At 44.8% G+C, this 15,254-nt stretch overlaps 1 protein-coding gene across 1 annotated transcript in view; it reads right to left on the bottom strand.

Annotated features, from left to right (window-relative positions):
- grin3bb (glutamate receptor, ionotropic, N-methyl-D-aspartate 3Bb) overlaps positions 1-15,254 on the bottom strand; it is a 41,760-nt gene that overhangs the window by 4,863 nt on the left and 21,643 nt on the right. The window contains exons 3-4 of the mRNA XM_037697765.1: positions 11,501-12,590; positions 1,696-1,841 (exon numbers count right to left, since the gene is read on the bottom strand). Of these exons, the coding sequence (XP_037553693.1) occupies positions 1,696-1,841; positions 11,501-12,590 (1,236 nt within the window). The remainder of the gene's footprint in view (positions 1-1,695; positions 1,842-11,500; positions 12,591-15,254) is intronic.

Genomic DNA, 15,254 nt, shown 5'->3' with positions numbered 1-15,254 from the left:
ACAGCATCATGGTAACTACAGCAACTAAAGTCCTTCAACACACAGCAACACAGTTACTATGGCAACTAAATTCCATCAACACACAGCCACAAGGTTACTACAGCAATTGAAAATTTTCAACACATTAACATAGTGACTGCAGCAACTAGTCTATCAACAGACAGCAACATGGTAACTATAGCAACTAAAGTCCTTCAACACACAGCAACACAGTAGATAAAGCAACTAAAATCCTTCAACACACAGCAACATGGTACCTACAGCAACTAAACGTCCTTCAACACACAGCAACATGGTAACTACAACAACTAAAGTCCTTCAACACACAGCAACATGGTAGCTACAGCAACTAAAGTCCTTTAGCACACAGCAACATGGTTGCTGACTGAGGAAGTCTTTCAGATGAGAGACGAAACGTTTCTACATTTTTTTGCTTTGTTTTATTTATTTATTTATTTATTTGAATGTGCAGAGGACCAGATTGAACTTTTTTGGATACAGCAAATAAACGTCCTTCAACACACAACAACGTGTAAAGTACAGCAACACATTAAGTACAGCAACACATTTAGTACAGCAACTAAAGTCCTTCAGCACACAGTAACATGATAACTACAGCTTCTAAAGTCCTTCAACACACAGCAACACAGTTACTATGGCAACTAATTTCCATCAACACACAGCCACAAGGTTACTACAGCAATTGAAAATTTTCAACACATTAACATAGTGACTGCAGCAACTAGTCTATCAACAGACAGCAACATGGTAACTATAGCAACTAAAGTCCTTCAGCACACAGCAACATGGTTACTACAGCAACTAAATTCCATCAACACACAGCAACAAGATTACTACAGCAACTAAAGTTCTTCAACACACAGCAACACAGTAACTACAGCAAATAATGTCCTTCAACACACAACAACATGTAAAGTACAGCAACACATTAAGTACAGCAACACATTAAGTACAGCAACTAAAGTCCTTCAACACACAGCAACATGGTAACTACAGCAATTAAAGTCCTTCGGCACACTTCAACAGAGTTACTATGACAACTAAATTCCATCACCGCACAGCAACAAGATTACTACAGCAATTAAAAATTTTCAACACACATAAACATAGTGACTGCAGCAACTAGTCTATCAACACACAGCAACATGGTAACTACAGCAACTAAAGTTCTTCAACACACAGCAACACCGTGACTGCAGCAACTACAGTCTCTCAACACACAGCAGTATGGTTACTGCAGCAACTCAAATCCTTTGGCACATACAAGCATGGTTGCTATGGCAAGTAAAGTTTATCAGCATACAGCAGTACAGTTACTATGGCAACTGAAGTCCATCAGCACACAGCAAAACTGTTACTGCGGCAACTAAGTTCTTAATAGACAGCAACATGGTTGAATATTTTTGTACATTTTATAATCTTTGTATGTGTTTTTGTATTTTTATAATTTGCATGAATATATTTTATGTATTGCTCTGAGGTGACTGTTGTGAATTGATGCTTTATAATTAAACTGAATACAATTATGTCATCACTTTTTTAACTCTTTTTGTTAGATACCCTCAGATTTTCTGAATACCTGAATCTGTCTGAATATTTACTCTGAACCACAGAGAACCTCAGTTCGTCTGTCAGACACAAAACAGAACCAGAAGCTGCTTTTGGCACTCTTACTTGAGTGTGTCGACACCTTCAGGTGTGGTTGGTTTGCTGAAGCGTCTCATGTACTCGTACATCTCTGGAAAACTCTTCTTCATGTAATCCTCAGCACTGCTTTCTCTCACCGTCCCAAAACGGAACCCCTGTGATGGATGATGGAGCTGGACACGCCAATGAAAAAGAACAACAAAAAGAGAAGAATAGAAGGAGAATTACCTTCAAAACCTTCTTCCTCCATCTGAACAGTGGAATCCAGTTTTGTCTCATTAACTCATCTGTTGTACTTGTTTAATTTTTATGTGAAATTACAGAAAAACGGTGTTTGGAAGGAGATATGCTGTTTGGAGCAATTGACCCAGGTAGGATCGCTCAGGGCAGATTGGTCTAAGTTGACAGGCTGGACAAAGAGCGCCTCAGAATCATCAAAAAGTCCATGCTCAATAATCCAGGTATACAATCCAACAATTTTCAGACAGGTCATCTGAACAGTTTCTTTTTTTTGGTGCTGAAACGTTTCACCTTCTATCCACAAGGCTTCATCAGTCAAGGACACACAAAGTGGAACAAACCAGTTATGTTGGTGCTAAGATGGTGTCTTTGGCACGCCCCCTCCTCCAGTGCTGGTCCTCTTCCTTGTCAACAGTCATGTTAAACTGGTTCAAAACCAACAAAGTCCAGAGTACTTGCATGGACAGACAACAACAGCAAGCTAAGTTTTACTTTAATACACTTTATATTTTTTTTATATTTATTAACCTTTATTTAACCAGGCATATCCCACTGAGATTACAGATCTCTTTTACAAGGGAGGCCTGGACCTGAAGGCAGACTAACATCATGTTTTTGGTCTGTGGGAGAAAACCCATGCAAGCGCAAGAAGAACATGCAAACTCCGCCCAGAAAGGTCCCAGGTCCAACTGGGGATTGAACCCAGGACCTTCTTGTTGTGAGGCAACAGTGCTAACCACTGAGCCGTTGTGCTGCCACAAGTGTTTTGCACTCATCAAAGCAGCCGGTCAGTTTATTGACCAAAAACAACTTAATGTAATAACTTGATTAATATATTCACTCTTTAATAATCAGAACTCAGTCACTGAAGTAGAATCAGTTAATTACAGGGAATTCTATACCATAACAAATTAATATTCTTTCATATGAGGAGACCAAATTTGTTTTTGTAGTTTTTATTTTAATTTTTTTATATTATTGTCTTTTTATTTATTTTTATTATTTTTAACCCCCCCCCCCCCCACACACACACACACAAGATAAAAGAAATAAAATATATATATAGAACCATCCCTCCCCTCCCACACCAGACCAGATCAGCCACACACACACAAACATCCTTATACATGTTCCCAACACAGCACCAGAGATTGGAGGGCCTGACCCAGAGTCTCCAGGCTCCGCTTCCTCAGCGGAAGACGTGCCGGTGGGATTGAGGAGGTCTTCAAAGTATTCTGCCCACCGACCCACAACATCCCGAGTTGAGGTCAGCAGCACACCACTCCCACTATAAACAGTGTTGGTGGCGTACCGCTTTCCCACCCTGAGACGCCGGATGGTGGACCAGAATCGTCTCAAAGCTGTGCGGAAGTCATTCTCCATGGCCTCTCCGAACTCCTCCCATGCCCGAGTTTTTGCCTCAGCGACCACCCAAGCCGCATGTCACTTGGACTGCCGGTACCCATCAGCTGCTTCCTGGGTCCCACAGGTCAAAAAGGCCCAATAGGACTCCTTCTTCAGCCTGACAGCATCCCTCACCGACGGTGTCCACCATCAGGTTCGAGGGTTGCCGCCGCAACAGGCACCGACAACCTTGCGGTCACAGCTCTGGTAAGCCGCCTCGACAATAGACACACGAAACATGGTCCACTCGGACTCAATGTCCCCCACCTCCCTCGGAACATGTTCGAAGTTCTCCCGGAGGTGGGAGTTAAAACTCTGTCTCACAGGAGACTCTGCCAGACGTTCCCAGCAAACCCTCACAATACGTTTGGGTCTGCCAGGTCTGACCGGCATCGTCCCCCACCATCGGAGCCAACTCACCACCAGGTAGTGATCAGTGGACAGCTCCGCCCCTCTCTTCACGCGAGTATCCAAGACATGTGGCCACAGATCACATGAGACGATGACAAAGTCGATCATCGAACTGCGGCCTAGGGTCTCCTGGTGCCAAGAGCACATATGGACACCCTTTTGCCTGAACAAGGTGTTTGTTATTGACAATCCATGACGAGCACAGAAGTCCAAAAACAAAACACCACTCGGGTTCAGATCAGGGGGGCCGTTCCTCCCAACCACACCCCTCCAGGTCTCACTGTCATTGCCCACATGAGCATTGAAGTCCCCCAGCAGAACAAGGGAGTCCCCAGGAGGTGCACTTTCCCGTACCCCCTCCAAGGACTTCCGAAAGGGTTGATAATCCGAACTGCCGTTTGGTGCATAAGCACAAACGACAGTCAGAACCCATCCCCCCACACGTAGGCGGAGGGAGGCCACCCTCTCATTCACCGGGGTGAACCCCAACACACAGGCACCAAGTTGGGGGGCAATAAGTATGCCCACTCCTGCTCGGCGCCTCTCACCAGGGGCAACTCCAGAGAGGAAGAGTATCCAGCCCCTCTCAAGGAAACTGGTTCCAGAGCCAGAGCCAGGCGTAGAGGTGAGTCCGACTATTTCTAGCCGGAACCTCTCAGCCTCACACACCAGCTCAGGTTCCTTCCCCACCAGTGAGGTGACATTCCACATCCCAATAGCCAGCTTCTGTAGCCGAGGATCAGACCGCCAGGGTCCCCGCCCTCGGCCACCACCCATCCCACATTGCACCCGACCCCTTTGGCCCCTCCCACAGGTGGTGAGCCCATGGGAAGGGGGACCCACGTCTCCTCTTCGGGCTGTGCCTGGCCGAGCTCCATGGGTAAAAGCCCGGCCACCAGGCACTCACCTGCGTGCCCCACCTCCAGGCCTGGCTCCAGAGTGGGGCCCCGGTGACCCACGTCCGGGCAAGGGAACATTAGGTCCGTTTATTTTTCTCATCATCGGGGTTTTTAAGGCTGCACTTTGTCTGGTCCCTCACCTAGGACCTGTCTGCCATGGGTGACCCTATTAGGGGCGTAAAGCCCCTGACAGCATAGCTCCTAGGATCATTGGGACACTCAAACCCCTCCACCACGGTAAGGTGGCAGCCCAGGGAGCGAATTAAACTCAGGTCCAGTGTGGCTGCAGGAGGGTCTGGAGATTTCCTGGTGAGCTGGTCTGATGTGTGAGCTAGCGCTCCCTGTTTTTTTTATATTTTTAGATCTTATTATTAACAAAATATAAACACAGAACACCGCTGCGGCTGAGGCTGCCAGCGCTCGCTTTTTTTCTTTTTTCCGACCTGTCAATCAATCCAGTAGGTGTGTCAGCAAATGACCAATCGGCGACCTCAATTTGTCCCGAAGGTAAACACCCCTTGTCTGTGAAGCTGCTCTGCAGCTCCTCGGGGTGTACACTGGAGTATCATGTCTGAACCCTCTGCATACAGTACACGCGTACGTACGCGTGAACGGACGTACGCAGCAGTATACTGGAGGCTTTAGAGTGAAATGAGCTACGACCGCGCATGTGCCACAACACCTCCACACAATCCTGGTAACAATGCAAGGCCTGGTGCAAATGGCTGACCAGTGGTGGTCCACCCAGTCCCAGCACCCCCGCCAGCACCTCAGCCATCAACAGGGGAGCGCTTGACCCTGGAGACCCAGGGACAACTATGATCCTAACGTTGCTCCCTCCCACATGCCCCGCCATAGTCTAGAACCTCCTCCCCAGCTTACCCACCCCATCCCCCAGCCTTGCCAAACCACTGCACAGAACCCCCACCTCACCCAACCAGCCAGAAAGCCTGTCTGTGGCTTCCCCCACACCCAGTCCCTCCTGGTCGAATTCTGCTCTGAGGGCCACAATGCTGCCAACGACCATAACCTGGAGCCCACCCCCAATCAAGTCAAGGCCCTCTGCCAGGGCAGCGCCCATCCCTAACCCAACCATCACCAAAATTCCAGCTTTCACCAAAGCCAGAATGTCCGACCCCAGGGCCAACCCGTCTATCTCCCCAAAGCCCGGCATGGGCAGAGCTGACACCCCCCTGCTCCAGAAGCACCACGGTCCAAGGATGGACCAGGACCAGCAGCCACAGAGCCTGCAGTCCCCGACCTCCCAAACCCGGAGGCCATCCTGCAGCTCCGTCGACCCAACCACACAACAACGCTGACTCCAGAAGAATCCAATGTGGAGGCGGTGAGAACATTCCCAGGCAGCCCTAAACAGCACTGATGAGAGCTCAGCAAGAACGCGAGCCATCGTGCCGACACCATCCCGAATCTTTCACCGTCTTCCTCCGAGAAAGTATGTTAAAACATATTTCACACGATTTCATTATAATAATTGCAAACAATACTGGTAACCAACATTGTTCATGTTTCTGTCATAATCAAACAAAACAAACTTCATTAATGATTTAGATTTTTTTCTTTATTAAAAGCATAGAAGAAAAGAGTAAACATTAGTCAGACTATAGCTGACTCTGAATCCAAGGACTGTCAATGAGTGAAAACATCAGACATTATTCAAGTCAACAGTAGCATTAAAGAAAACAGTTCAAGGTGAGTCTAGTTGACAACCTAAGGGTCAGAGGTCATAGGCAGAGGAGCACATCTTCATGCTACACTCGCTCAGATGTGGGTTAACGGGGGTCCCACCTTGAAGCCAGGTCTGGGGGAGGGGCTCATCTGCAAAAACCTGTTTAATGGGCCTCTACTCAAGGGGTCTGGTTGCACTCAGTCCAAATAAGTTACACAAGTTTGCCTTCCTGTGAGCCATACAATTAGGGTGCAAGGTGCCATGGGTTTTCATGGCTTGGTGCCTGTATGTTTGATGTTTTTTTTTATTGACTGGTCAGACTAGTCAGACTTGCTGGAGCCCTTAGCAAGGGTGTTGGAAGGTGCTACTCCTTTATTTAGCTAGGGGACGTCAATGCCCACATGGATAGTAACAGTGTGACCTGGAGGGGCATGACTGGGAGGAACTGTTTCTCTGATTTAAACCCAAATGGTGTTCTGTTGTTGGACATCTGTCCTAGTCAAAACGTGTCTGTTACAAACACCATGTCTGAACATAATGGTGTCCATAAGTGCACATGGCACTAGTACACGGATTGATGATAAGAGTTTGTAGTAATATCATCTGATCTGTAGCTGTATTGATAGAGACTCAGGTGAAGACAGGAGCTGAACTGTCAACTGATCAACATCTGGTGGTGAGCTGGATTAGATGACAGGGGAAGATGCTGGACAGACCTGGTAGGAAAAAAAAACATGTAGTGAGGTTTTACGAGGAATACCTGATGGATGAACCCATCAGAAGAATCTCCAACTCACATCGCTGAGAGAGCTTCAACCATACTAACAAAGGCTGGGTAAAATGAGTTATAGTAGGACATGATACGTGCTGCTGTGCTTGTTCATGCTCATCTGCTCACGCAGACTCATGTTAGTGCTGCTGTTTGGCGTATTGTTTTGGTACTACTAGTGGTTAGTGTATTTTTAGTTAACGTTTTTTCTTGGTTTGTATCTTAGATCTTATTACTGTTTTTCTTTTACATTTTATACTTTTGTTGGATGTAATTGGGACCTTGTGTACACAGTTTTGTTCCACCTCATGTACCACATGTGGTGCGTATGACAAATAAAGATCCTTGAATATTTGAATCCTTGAATATGCACCTCCATTCTCTAAGCGGCTGCCTTGAGCTGTGATTCAAAGGTTATTGGTGCCTCTCGGGCAGCCATCCTTAAACCCAGTGGTAGATACATTGGTTGAGGGAGACTTTCAAGCTGAAGAAGGAGTCCTATCGGACCTTGTTGGCTGACTGTGAAGCCTTGTTGGTCTGCGAGTATGGGATCGGGGGTCCTTTGTTATGGGCCATTCAGTCCTTATGCAAGCGGTGGGTGTGAGAGTTTGGTTCATATTACATGCTCCTGATTTTAGTATTTTAAATTTCTTTAATTCAATTCAATTCAGTTTATTTATAAAGCGCCAAGTCGCAACAGAAGTCGTCTCAGGGCACTTAACAGAAATATTCACATACATAAAAACAAGTTAACACTATCTGAGGAGCAGACTGCTTTGTGTTGTGATGGGGCTGGTGCAGATAAACCCAATGGTGCAGGCAGGCAGTCGAAGACTCAGGAGAAATATTAAATAATTTATTTACAAAAGCAAAAGGCTGTTGGTGCAGCAAAACACATGAACAACGAGGAGTTCACAAGGAGCAGACCAGGACATCACCAGTGGACAGATAACAATGCCAGGACAAGGACTAACACAGAGACACAGATTTCTATATGACTAACGAGATTTAACACCTGTGAGGGCACGCAGCTGAAACACATTAGAGGAAATGATAAACTGGGAAACCAGGGAGTGCAGGAACAGAGACACAACACTAGATGTAGCCATACTAGGAAAACACAAAGCCTATAAAAAACAGAAACTAGGGATCAGGAGAACACAAGACATAAACATAACACAAGATGGGGCTAGACACCAGGAAACAAACCGCAATCTCTACACTTTGAATTTAACTCCATCACAGAACTCTCATCTTGAACAAGCATGAAGGCGACAGTGGAAAGGAAAAACTCCCTCATGAGGAAGAAACCTTTAGCAGAACCAGGCTCAGGACAAACGGCCATCTACTTCGACCGGCTGGGTTTGGTAGGAACAGATACACAATGGCAGGTCAAGAATCATGTTAAGGTAGAAATAGTATCAAATGAAAACTATTCAATTTTAACAATTCATTTAAGGAAATGAGGTCAGTTTGTCCTCTATTAGTCTAAGCCTATAGCAGCATAACAAGCCAACTCTAACTATAGGATTTATCTTTATAATGTATAATTATCTCCTTAGTGACCTACCAGCTCAAACTGCTGCCCAATGAATTTAAATTTTTTTAAAAGCCAACACTAAATCAGAGGTGTTCAATTCTTATTAAAGAAGGAATACTATATTTTCTTCAGATTCTAGATGTTTCCCTGCTCCAGCATGTCATGATCTGTGCCTGTTGTGTTACTGTTTAGTATTTATGTATAAAGTATTTATGGGGCAGCTGTGGATAAGCGGTTAGAGCAGTCATCTTCCAATGGGATAGTTTTTTCATTCATTCAACCTTTATTTATACAGGTTAGTCTCACTGAGTCCTGAGTGAGGACTAATTTACAAGAGAGACCTGTAGTAGTTGTAGACCTGAGTTGGGGGTTTGATTCTACCACTATTCAGTCACATGTTGAAGTGTCCCTGGGCAAGACACTGAACCCCTCATTGCATCAGATGTGTGTCCCATCGGTGTATGAATGTGATAAAGCTCTGATTAGTCTTTTCACATCCAGATTATCTTTGTAGAGATGTAGTAAAGTGCTGGATGAATGTGTGCGTTGGAGGTAAATGATGGCACGGATTGTGTTGTAAAGAGCTTTGAGTATCTTGAAGCTTGTGTCTTTTTCTCATTTCTACACCGTAGTACAGTGGGCCTGAGGTTTAAACGCATTACAAGTCAAAGAACACAACTACAAATTATAAAACACAGCTAAAAATCCATCCATCCATTATCTTTTACCTGCTTCTTCCATTTTGGGTCACAGGGGTCGCCGGTGCCCATGTCCAGCAATCACTGTGCGAGGGGCAACTACAAATCAAAAAACATAATTTATGAACAAATGGAATTACATTTGCAGAAACACAGTTACATTATGTAACGTGTTTAAACCTCAGGGCCACCGTACATTTGTGTCCGTGGACTGTGCTTTCAGGCCGTTCATATTTTTTCCTTTCCAGAGTTTTTTTGCTTATGAATATTTTTGCTTTTCATGTTTGCACCTTTGAGTTTTTCTAGTTCGTGCTTTTTGCTGCCTCGTCAGCCCTTTGTTTTATTTTTGTCAACAAATTAGTTCTTTACTTTCACCTTTGGGTTCTTTGAGTTTTGGTTCTGCATTTTGGTTCCATTTTCCTCCTCAGACATGATAAAGCACTTCTGATTGGAAGTGTTTTTTAATTAACAGGGCTCTGCAGACCGTGGTGACCCACTAACGAGGTAATTCACTTGTTATTCAGAAGTGTTGGAGCAGAGAAACATTTAAAAGCTGTGGGGCGAAAGGTCGAGAGAACCAGGATTCAACTGACATGACAACATCTGTAAATCAATTCAGTAGGTTCCTCAGCAACTGACCAAGCAGCATCACAATTTATCCCAAAGTGAAACGCCCCTTACCTGCAGGAACTGAACCCCCTTTTCCTCTGACAACATTGTTGGTCACTGTCACTTTGCGGTCGGAGGAATTTCATGAAAAATCATCAGAAAAATGGTTAAACATGGTCAGTGGGGACCATGCAGTTCAGGCACGTGTTACACTGAGTATGAATCTAATACAGTTTATTCCATTTCCAAAACCTAAACGGAGTCTGGAAAAATGTAAAAGATGATAAAGCCCTGCGGCCGACCCCATGAGCAGCTGAATACCACAGTAATAAACATGTTCATCTGTACGATGGTAACTAAATCCTTCATTTTCTGTCATAATTAATTACATCATATGCTTAAAGGTTAAATTAAAGGTTAATGCTTAAAGCTAGTTGTGATTGGTTTTGTGTGTTATATATGTAGATATATGTTGCAACCTTTGGTTGCATAAAGTAAGTAAACTTTATTTATACAGCACTTTTCATAGATAAAAAGCACAAAGTGTTTTACAGAAATAAAATACAGGCTTAAAATAAAACAAAAACAATTAGATAAATTAGCCTTTGTTTGCTATGATCAGTTAACACTAAACTAATTTTGTGCAAAGTGTTTAACAGGTTGTGTAATGTCCAATTTACACTCAGGACATTCTGAATTTCACTCTAATTTTCTGCCATTTGTTGCTCTGAGGTACGAAAACATCCACTGCCGTAATTTGAAGTTATTAGTATCTTTAATTTTTTGGTTAGTCTGTCTTCTTTGCCTTAACGTTGGCTGATAAGGTCCAAACGTCTCAGGTAACGCTGCGAGCTTCACTTCCTCCACCAGCTGTCTTGATGGTTTGCTTGTCGGAGATTAGCTCACCTTGGGTTACATTTCCACGGGGGCGGAGCCAGCTTACTGTTCGCGTCACTGCACCCCCGAGGACTAGGATTTGACTGACACGCCTCAGGACAGACCTGCTTTTCTTGGTCATTCAAGTGACAGGAACAGGAAGCTGTGGTCCAGTGGCACAGAGGTCATCATCAGTGAATCAATCCCCAGTCCCTGCAGCCTGCCCAAGTGTCCTTGAGCAGAACACCAACCCCCCTCCAATCACCCATAATGCCTAATGATTCTTATAATGAATGAGAATACACAGTTGTGTACAGTACATGTTGTATTTAGTGCAGTTAGAAAGTTCAGTTTGAGTGTGTGAATGGGAAATAAACCATGAAGCTCTTTGCAGGACCTGGATGAAGTGAAAAAGCTTCTGTACAAGTGAGGAGGATGAAGTTATTGAAACTCATTCATTCAATCTTTATTTCTACTGGTTAGTCTCATTGAGCCACGAGGACTCATTTACAGGAGAGACCTTGTGCATGAGCCAAATCACAAGAGTCAGAGGTTTCCAACACAAATGTATTCACTCTGTCACAACAATGTGTAGACACCAGTATTCAGCCTGATGCACAAGATCCAAACTTCCTTCAAAAGCATGAGAAGCAAAAGCACGAAACCTGAAGAGGACACTAAGCTAAATGATGGTTTTACCTTGGCATCGTGGATCCCCGAGACCTCCTCAAAGGTCTTCTCGCCCACCATAACGGCTGCAAGGTTGGCAGTGTAGCTGGACAGCACCAGCAGACAGAAGATGGCCCACAGATTCATCAAAAAGCGACCTGTCCAGCACTTTGGGATCTTGGAGGACACAGTTCGTCCAAACAGAATTGCATAACACAGGTTGAGAGCTGAGGAATATGAAAAAACTCTCACCCTGTTGCGTCCGTGAGGCGTCATACCGAACGGACTCTTCCACTCGTACAGTGTCAGAAACAGAGCTGTGATGTGCAGTGCCAGGAAGATGCCCACCCACATGGACCAGTGAAGGGGCCACATGAAGGCTCCGATCGGGGCTGCTGTGTCCTTACTGCGCACCAAGATCCCCAGGCTGGTTGAAAAAAAGGGTGAGGTGAAGTCAATCACCTGGCTGCGGGCGGAGTTTATGCTGAAGGAGGTTACAGCCATGTCTGCCAGACCATGCAGAAGATCTCCCACCAGACCGGTCCAGCGCCCCCCTTTCCAAGCCCCATACTTCCCGTCTCCAACAATATAAAGGTCGAAGTTGAAGCCCATGTCCTCGGCCAGCTTCTCCAGCAGGTCAATGCAGTATCCATAGCAACACTTCCTGGACTCCAGAGGGAGTGAGGTGTCGTTCCCGCCTGCCACGCCCCTAAAGTACTGCTCCAGAGTCACTGACCTGTTGGTGCCAGCGTCCAAGCAGAACTGACCTGCTGGGCAGCTGCCATCATCATCCACATCTCGTGTGAACACGAAGGGATGTTCCACCAGTGTCACCACCCGGACCCGATTCCCTGCCACCGGCATCCCAGGCCTCCAGCGGCCCCCGGTCCACTCGCTGCCCTCTTCCCTGAAGTGGTGTTTGGGTCCATGCCACACCTCCTGATCTTCCACCAGCAGCTGGTCCCCGTCCCAGCTGCCAACCGTCACCCAGGTGGGCTGACCCAGCGCATCCCGCCGCAAGCTCCAGATGTGGTACCGCTGAAAGGTCAGAACCTGAGACCAGTTCTGTTGAACTTCAACTGGACCCGTGAATCCAGAAAAAGATGAGTTGATCAGAAACCTGCATAGAAGAAAACACCAAGTAAAACCCAGGTGAGGGTGGAGCTTCCTGCCAGGTGTGTTGTCTCAGTGGTCAGTACAAGATGTTCTGGTTCTGTTTCAAGTTCTGTCATGCAAAAAACAACCTCGAGTTCTGCTTCGAGTGAAGATGTTTCCAGAGCAGCAGTAAAAACTGATTTCTCAGAGTTTCTGTCAAAAACATCTTTTAAATTTTTATTCCTGCTTCCTCCACTAAACTGGACCTGATGTGGTTCTAATAAATGTGCCGTGGTTCTGAGTGATCCAGATGGTGTTTCTCTCCTGCAGTCTGCAGACAGGCTGTTCTGATCTCTGTTAAATAAAAGATTAAATGAATGTGCATGGTTCTGATGTGGTTCTGGTCTCGCCATGTTCAACCTCCTGCGTGTTTCTTTCCACACAAACCGTCTTCATGACTATAAATGAAATTAAAATGTGTGCTTGGTTCTCCTGCAGCTTCTCCTGAGAGCTGAAGATAGACGAGGACTTCTGCTTCAAACAGAGTAAACTAATAAAATATACAGTTTGGGATTAAATATGCTGCTCTAATTTCCTGTCCTCTACATGAAATTATTTGCTGTGAGATCATTCGGGTCAATAACTGTATCTGATACTGAGGATCAATGAATCCAGATGGAAGATGACCTTAAACTGAGCAGAGTAAATTAATAAAAAACTTAAAGATGATCCATAAAATGTATCTGTAGTTCACATAAACAACTCCACTTTCTTTCAGGATCTGATTCTTTACACCACAAAAATAAAATAAATAAAAACATATTACATCATGGCCAGCACGGGGGAGCAACTGGTAGAGCTGCTGCCTCTCAGCAAGAAGGTTGCCGGTTCAAATCCCGGTCCAGGGGCTTCTCTGGGTGTAGTTTGCATGTTCTCTCCGTGCATGTGTGGGTTTTCTCTGGGTACTCCGGTTTCCTCTCACAGACCAAAAACATGTTAGACTGATTGGTGACTCTGAACTGTCTCTAGGTGAGAGAGTGAATGGTTTTTTGTCTCTATGTGTCCCTGTGATGGACTGGAGACTTGTCCAGGGTGTCCCCCGCCCCTCGCACAGTGATTGCTGGACATGGACACCGGCGACCCCCGTGACCCAAAATGGAATAAACGGGTAAAGATAATGGATGGATGGATGGATGGGATAAATGTTCATTGTTATGCTGATGACACACAATTATATTTGTCCATTAAACCCAATGAATCCAATCAGCTACTTAGACTAAAAGCATGTCTTAAAGACATAAAAACCTGGATGACCCTTAATTTTCTCCTGTTGAACAGACAAGACTGAGGTTTTGGTTTTTGGACCTGAGCACCTTAGGAATGAATGTTTCAGTCTTTCTCCCTCCTTAGATGCATTAATCTGTCCTCCAGCTCTAATGTTAAAAATCTTGGTGTTATTTTTGATCAGGACATGTCTTTTATCCCCCACATTAAAAACGTTACTAGAACCTCCTTCTTCCACCTGCGTAATATCACTAACATTAGAAACATCTGATCTAAAGATGATGCAGAAAAACTGCTCCATGCATTTGTCACGTCTAGACTGGACTATTGCAATGGTTTATTATCTGGGTGTCCAAATACTTCCTTAAAACGTCTTCAGTTGATCCAAAATGCTGCTGCCAGAGCCTTAACTGGAGTTACTGGGAGAGATCATATCTCTCCAGTTTTAGCTTCTCTCCAGTGGCTCCCTGTCAAATCCAGAATAGAATTCAAAATCTTACTTCTAACCTACAAAGCTCTCAACAACCTAGCTCCATCTTATATTACAGATCTTATTGTTCCATATTTTCCTAACAGAGCACTTCGCTCTCAGACTGCAGGTTTACTTGTGGTTCCTAGAGTTTCCAAAAACAGAATGGGAGGAAGATCTTTCAGTTCTCAGGCTCCTCTCTTGTGGAACCAACTTCCAGTTTCTGTCCGTGAGGCTGACACATTGTCCAGTTTTAAAACTGGGATTAAGACTTTCCTTTTTGATAAATCCTATAGTTAGGGTCGGCTTGGGTTTCCTGAGCTGTCCCTTAGTTCTGCTGCTATAGGCTTCGACTGCTGGAGGACAAACTGACCACACTTTTCACTCTGCTACTGTCTTTACTTTGTTCAACCTGTTTGTATTTGTAATTATTTTGTCTATCCTTAACGTGTTTTTGTCTTTCAGGTACACCTGGACCAATATCTGGACCTGGACCTATACCTGGACCTATACCTGGACCTACCATTCTGTGTTCGTCTGTCTCTCCTTCCTGTCCTCTCAACCAGCCGGTCAAAGCAGATGGTCTCTTGTCCTGAGCTGGTTCTGCTGGAGGTTTCTTCCTGTTAAAGGGAGTTTTTCTTTCCACTGTTGCCACTGTGCTTGCTCAGGATGGGAGACTGCAACGAAGCCAAGATTCAACTTGATAGAGAACTTTACTAATTGGCTTTTATGTGAATGTTTCTGTAAAGTGCCCTGAGACAACTTTGTTGTGATTTGGTGCTTTATAAATAAACTGAATTCAAATTAATTGAGTTAACTTGGAGTTAAAATGGAGCTGATCTGGAGTTTAACTGGAGTTGATCTGGAGTTAATCTGGAATTAACCTGGTGTTAACCTGGAGTTAACTTTGAATTAACCCAGAGTTAATCTGGAGTT

This window comes from Nematolebias whitei, chromosome 3 (assembly GCF_014905685.2).
Source record: "Nematolebias whitei isolate Nwh7 chromosome 3, NemWhi1, whole genome shotgun sequence".
Lineage (NCBI taxonomy): Eukaryota > Metazoa > Chordata > Actinopteri > Cyprinodontiformes > Rivulidae > Nematolebias > Nematolebias whitei.
The sequence above is the reverse complement of the archived record's forward strand: the minus strand, read 5'-3'. Positions and strand labels throughout refer to the sequence as shown.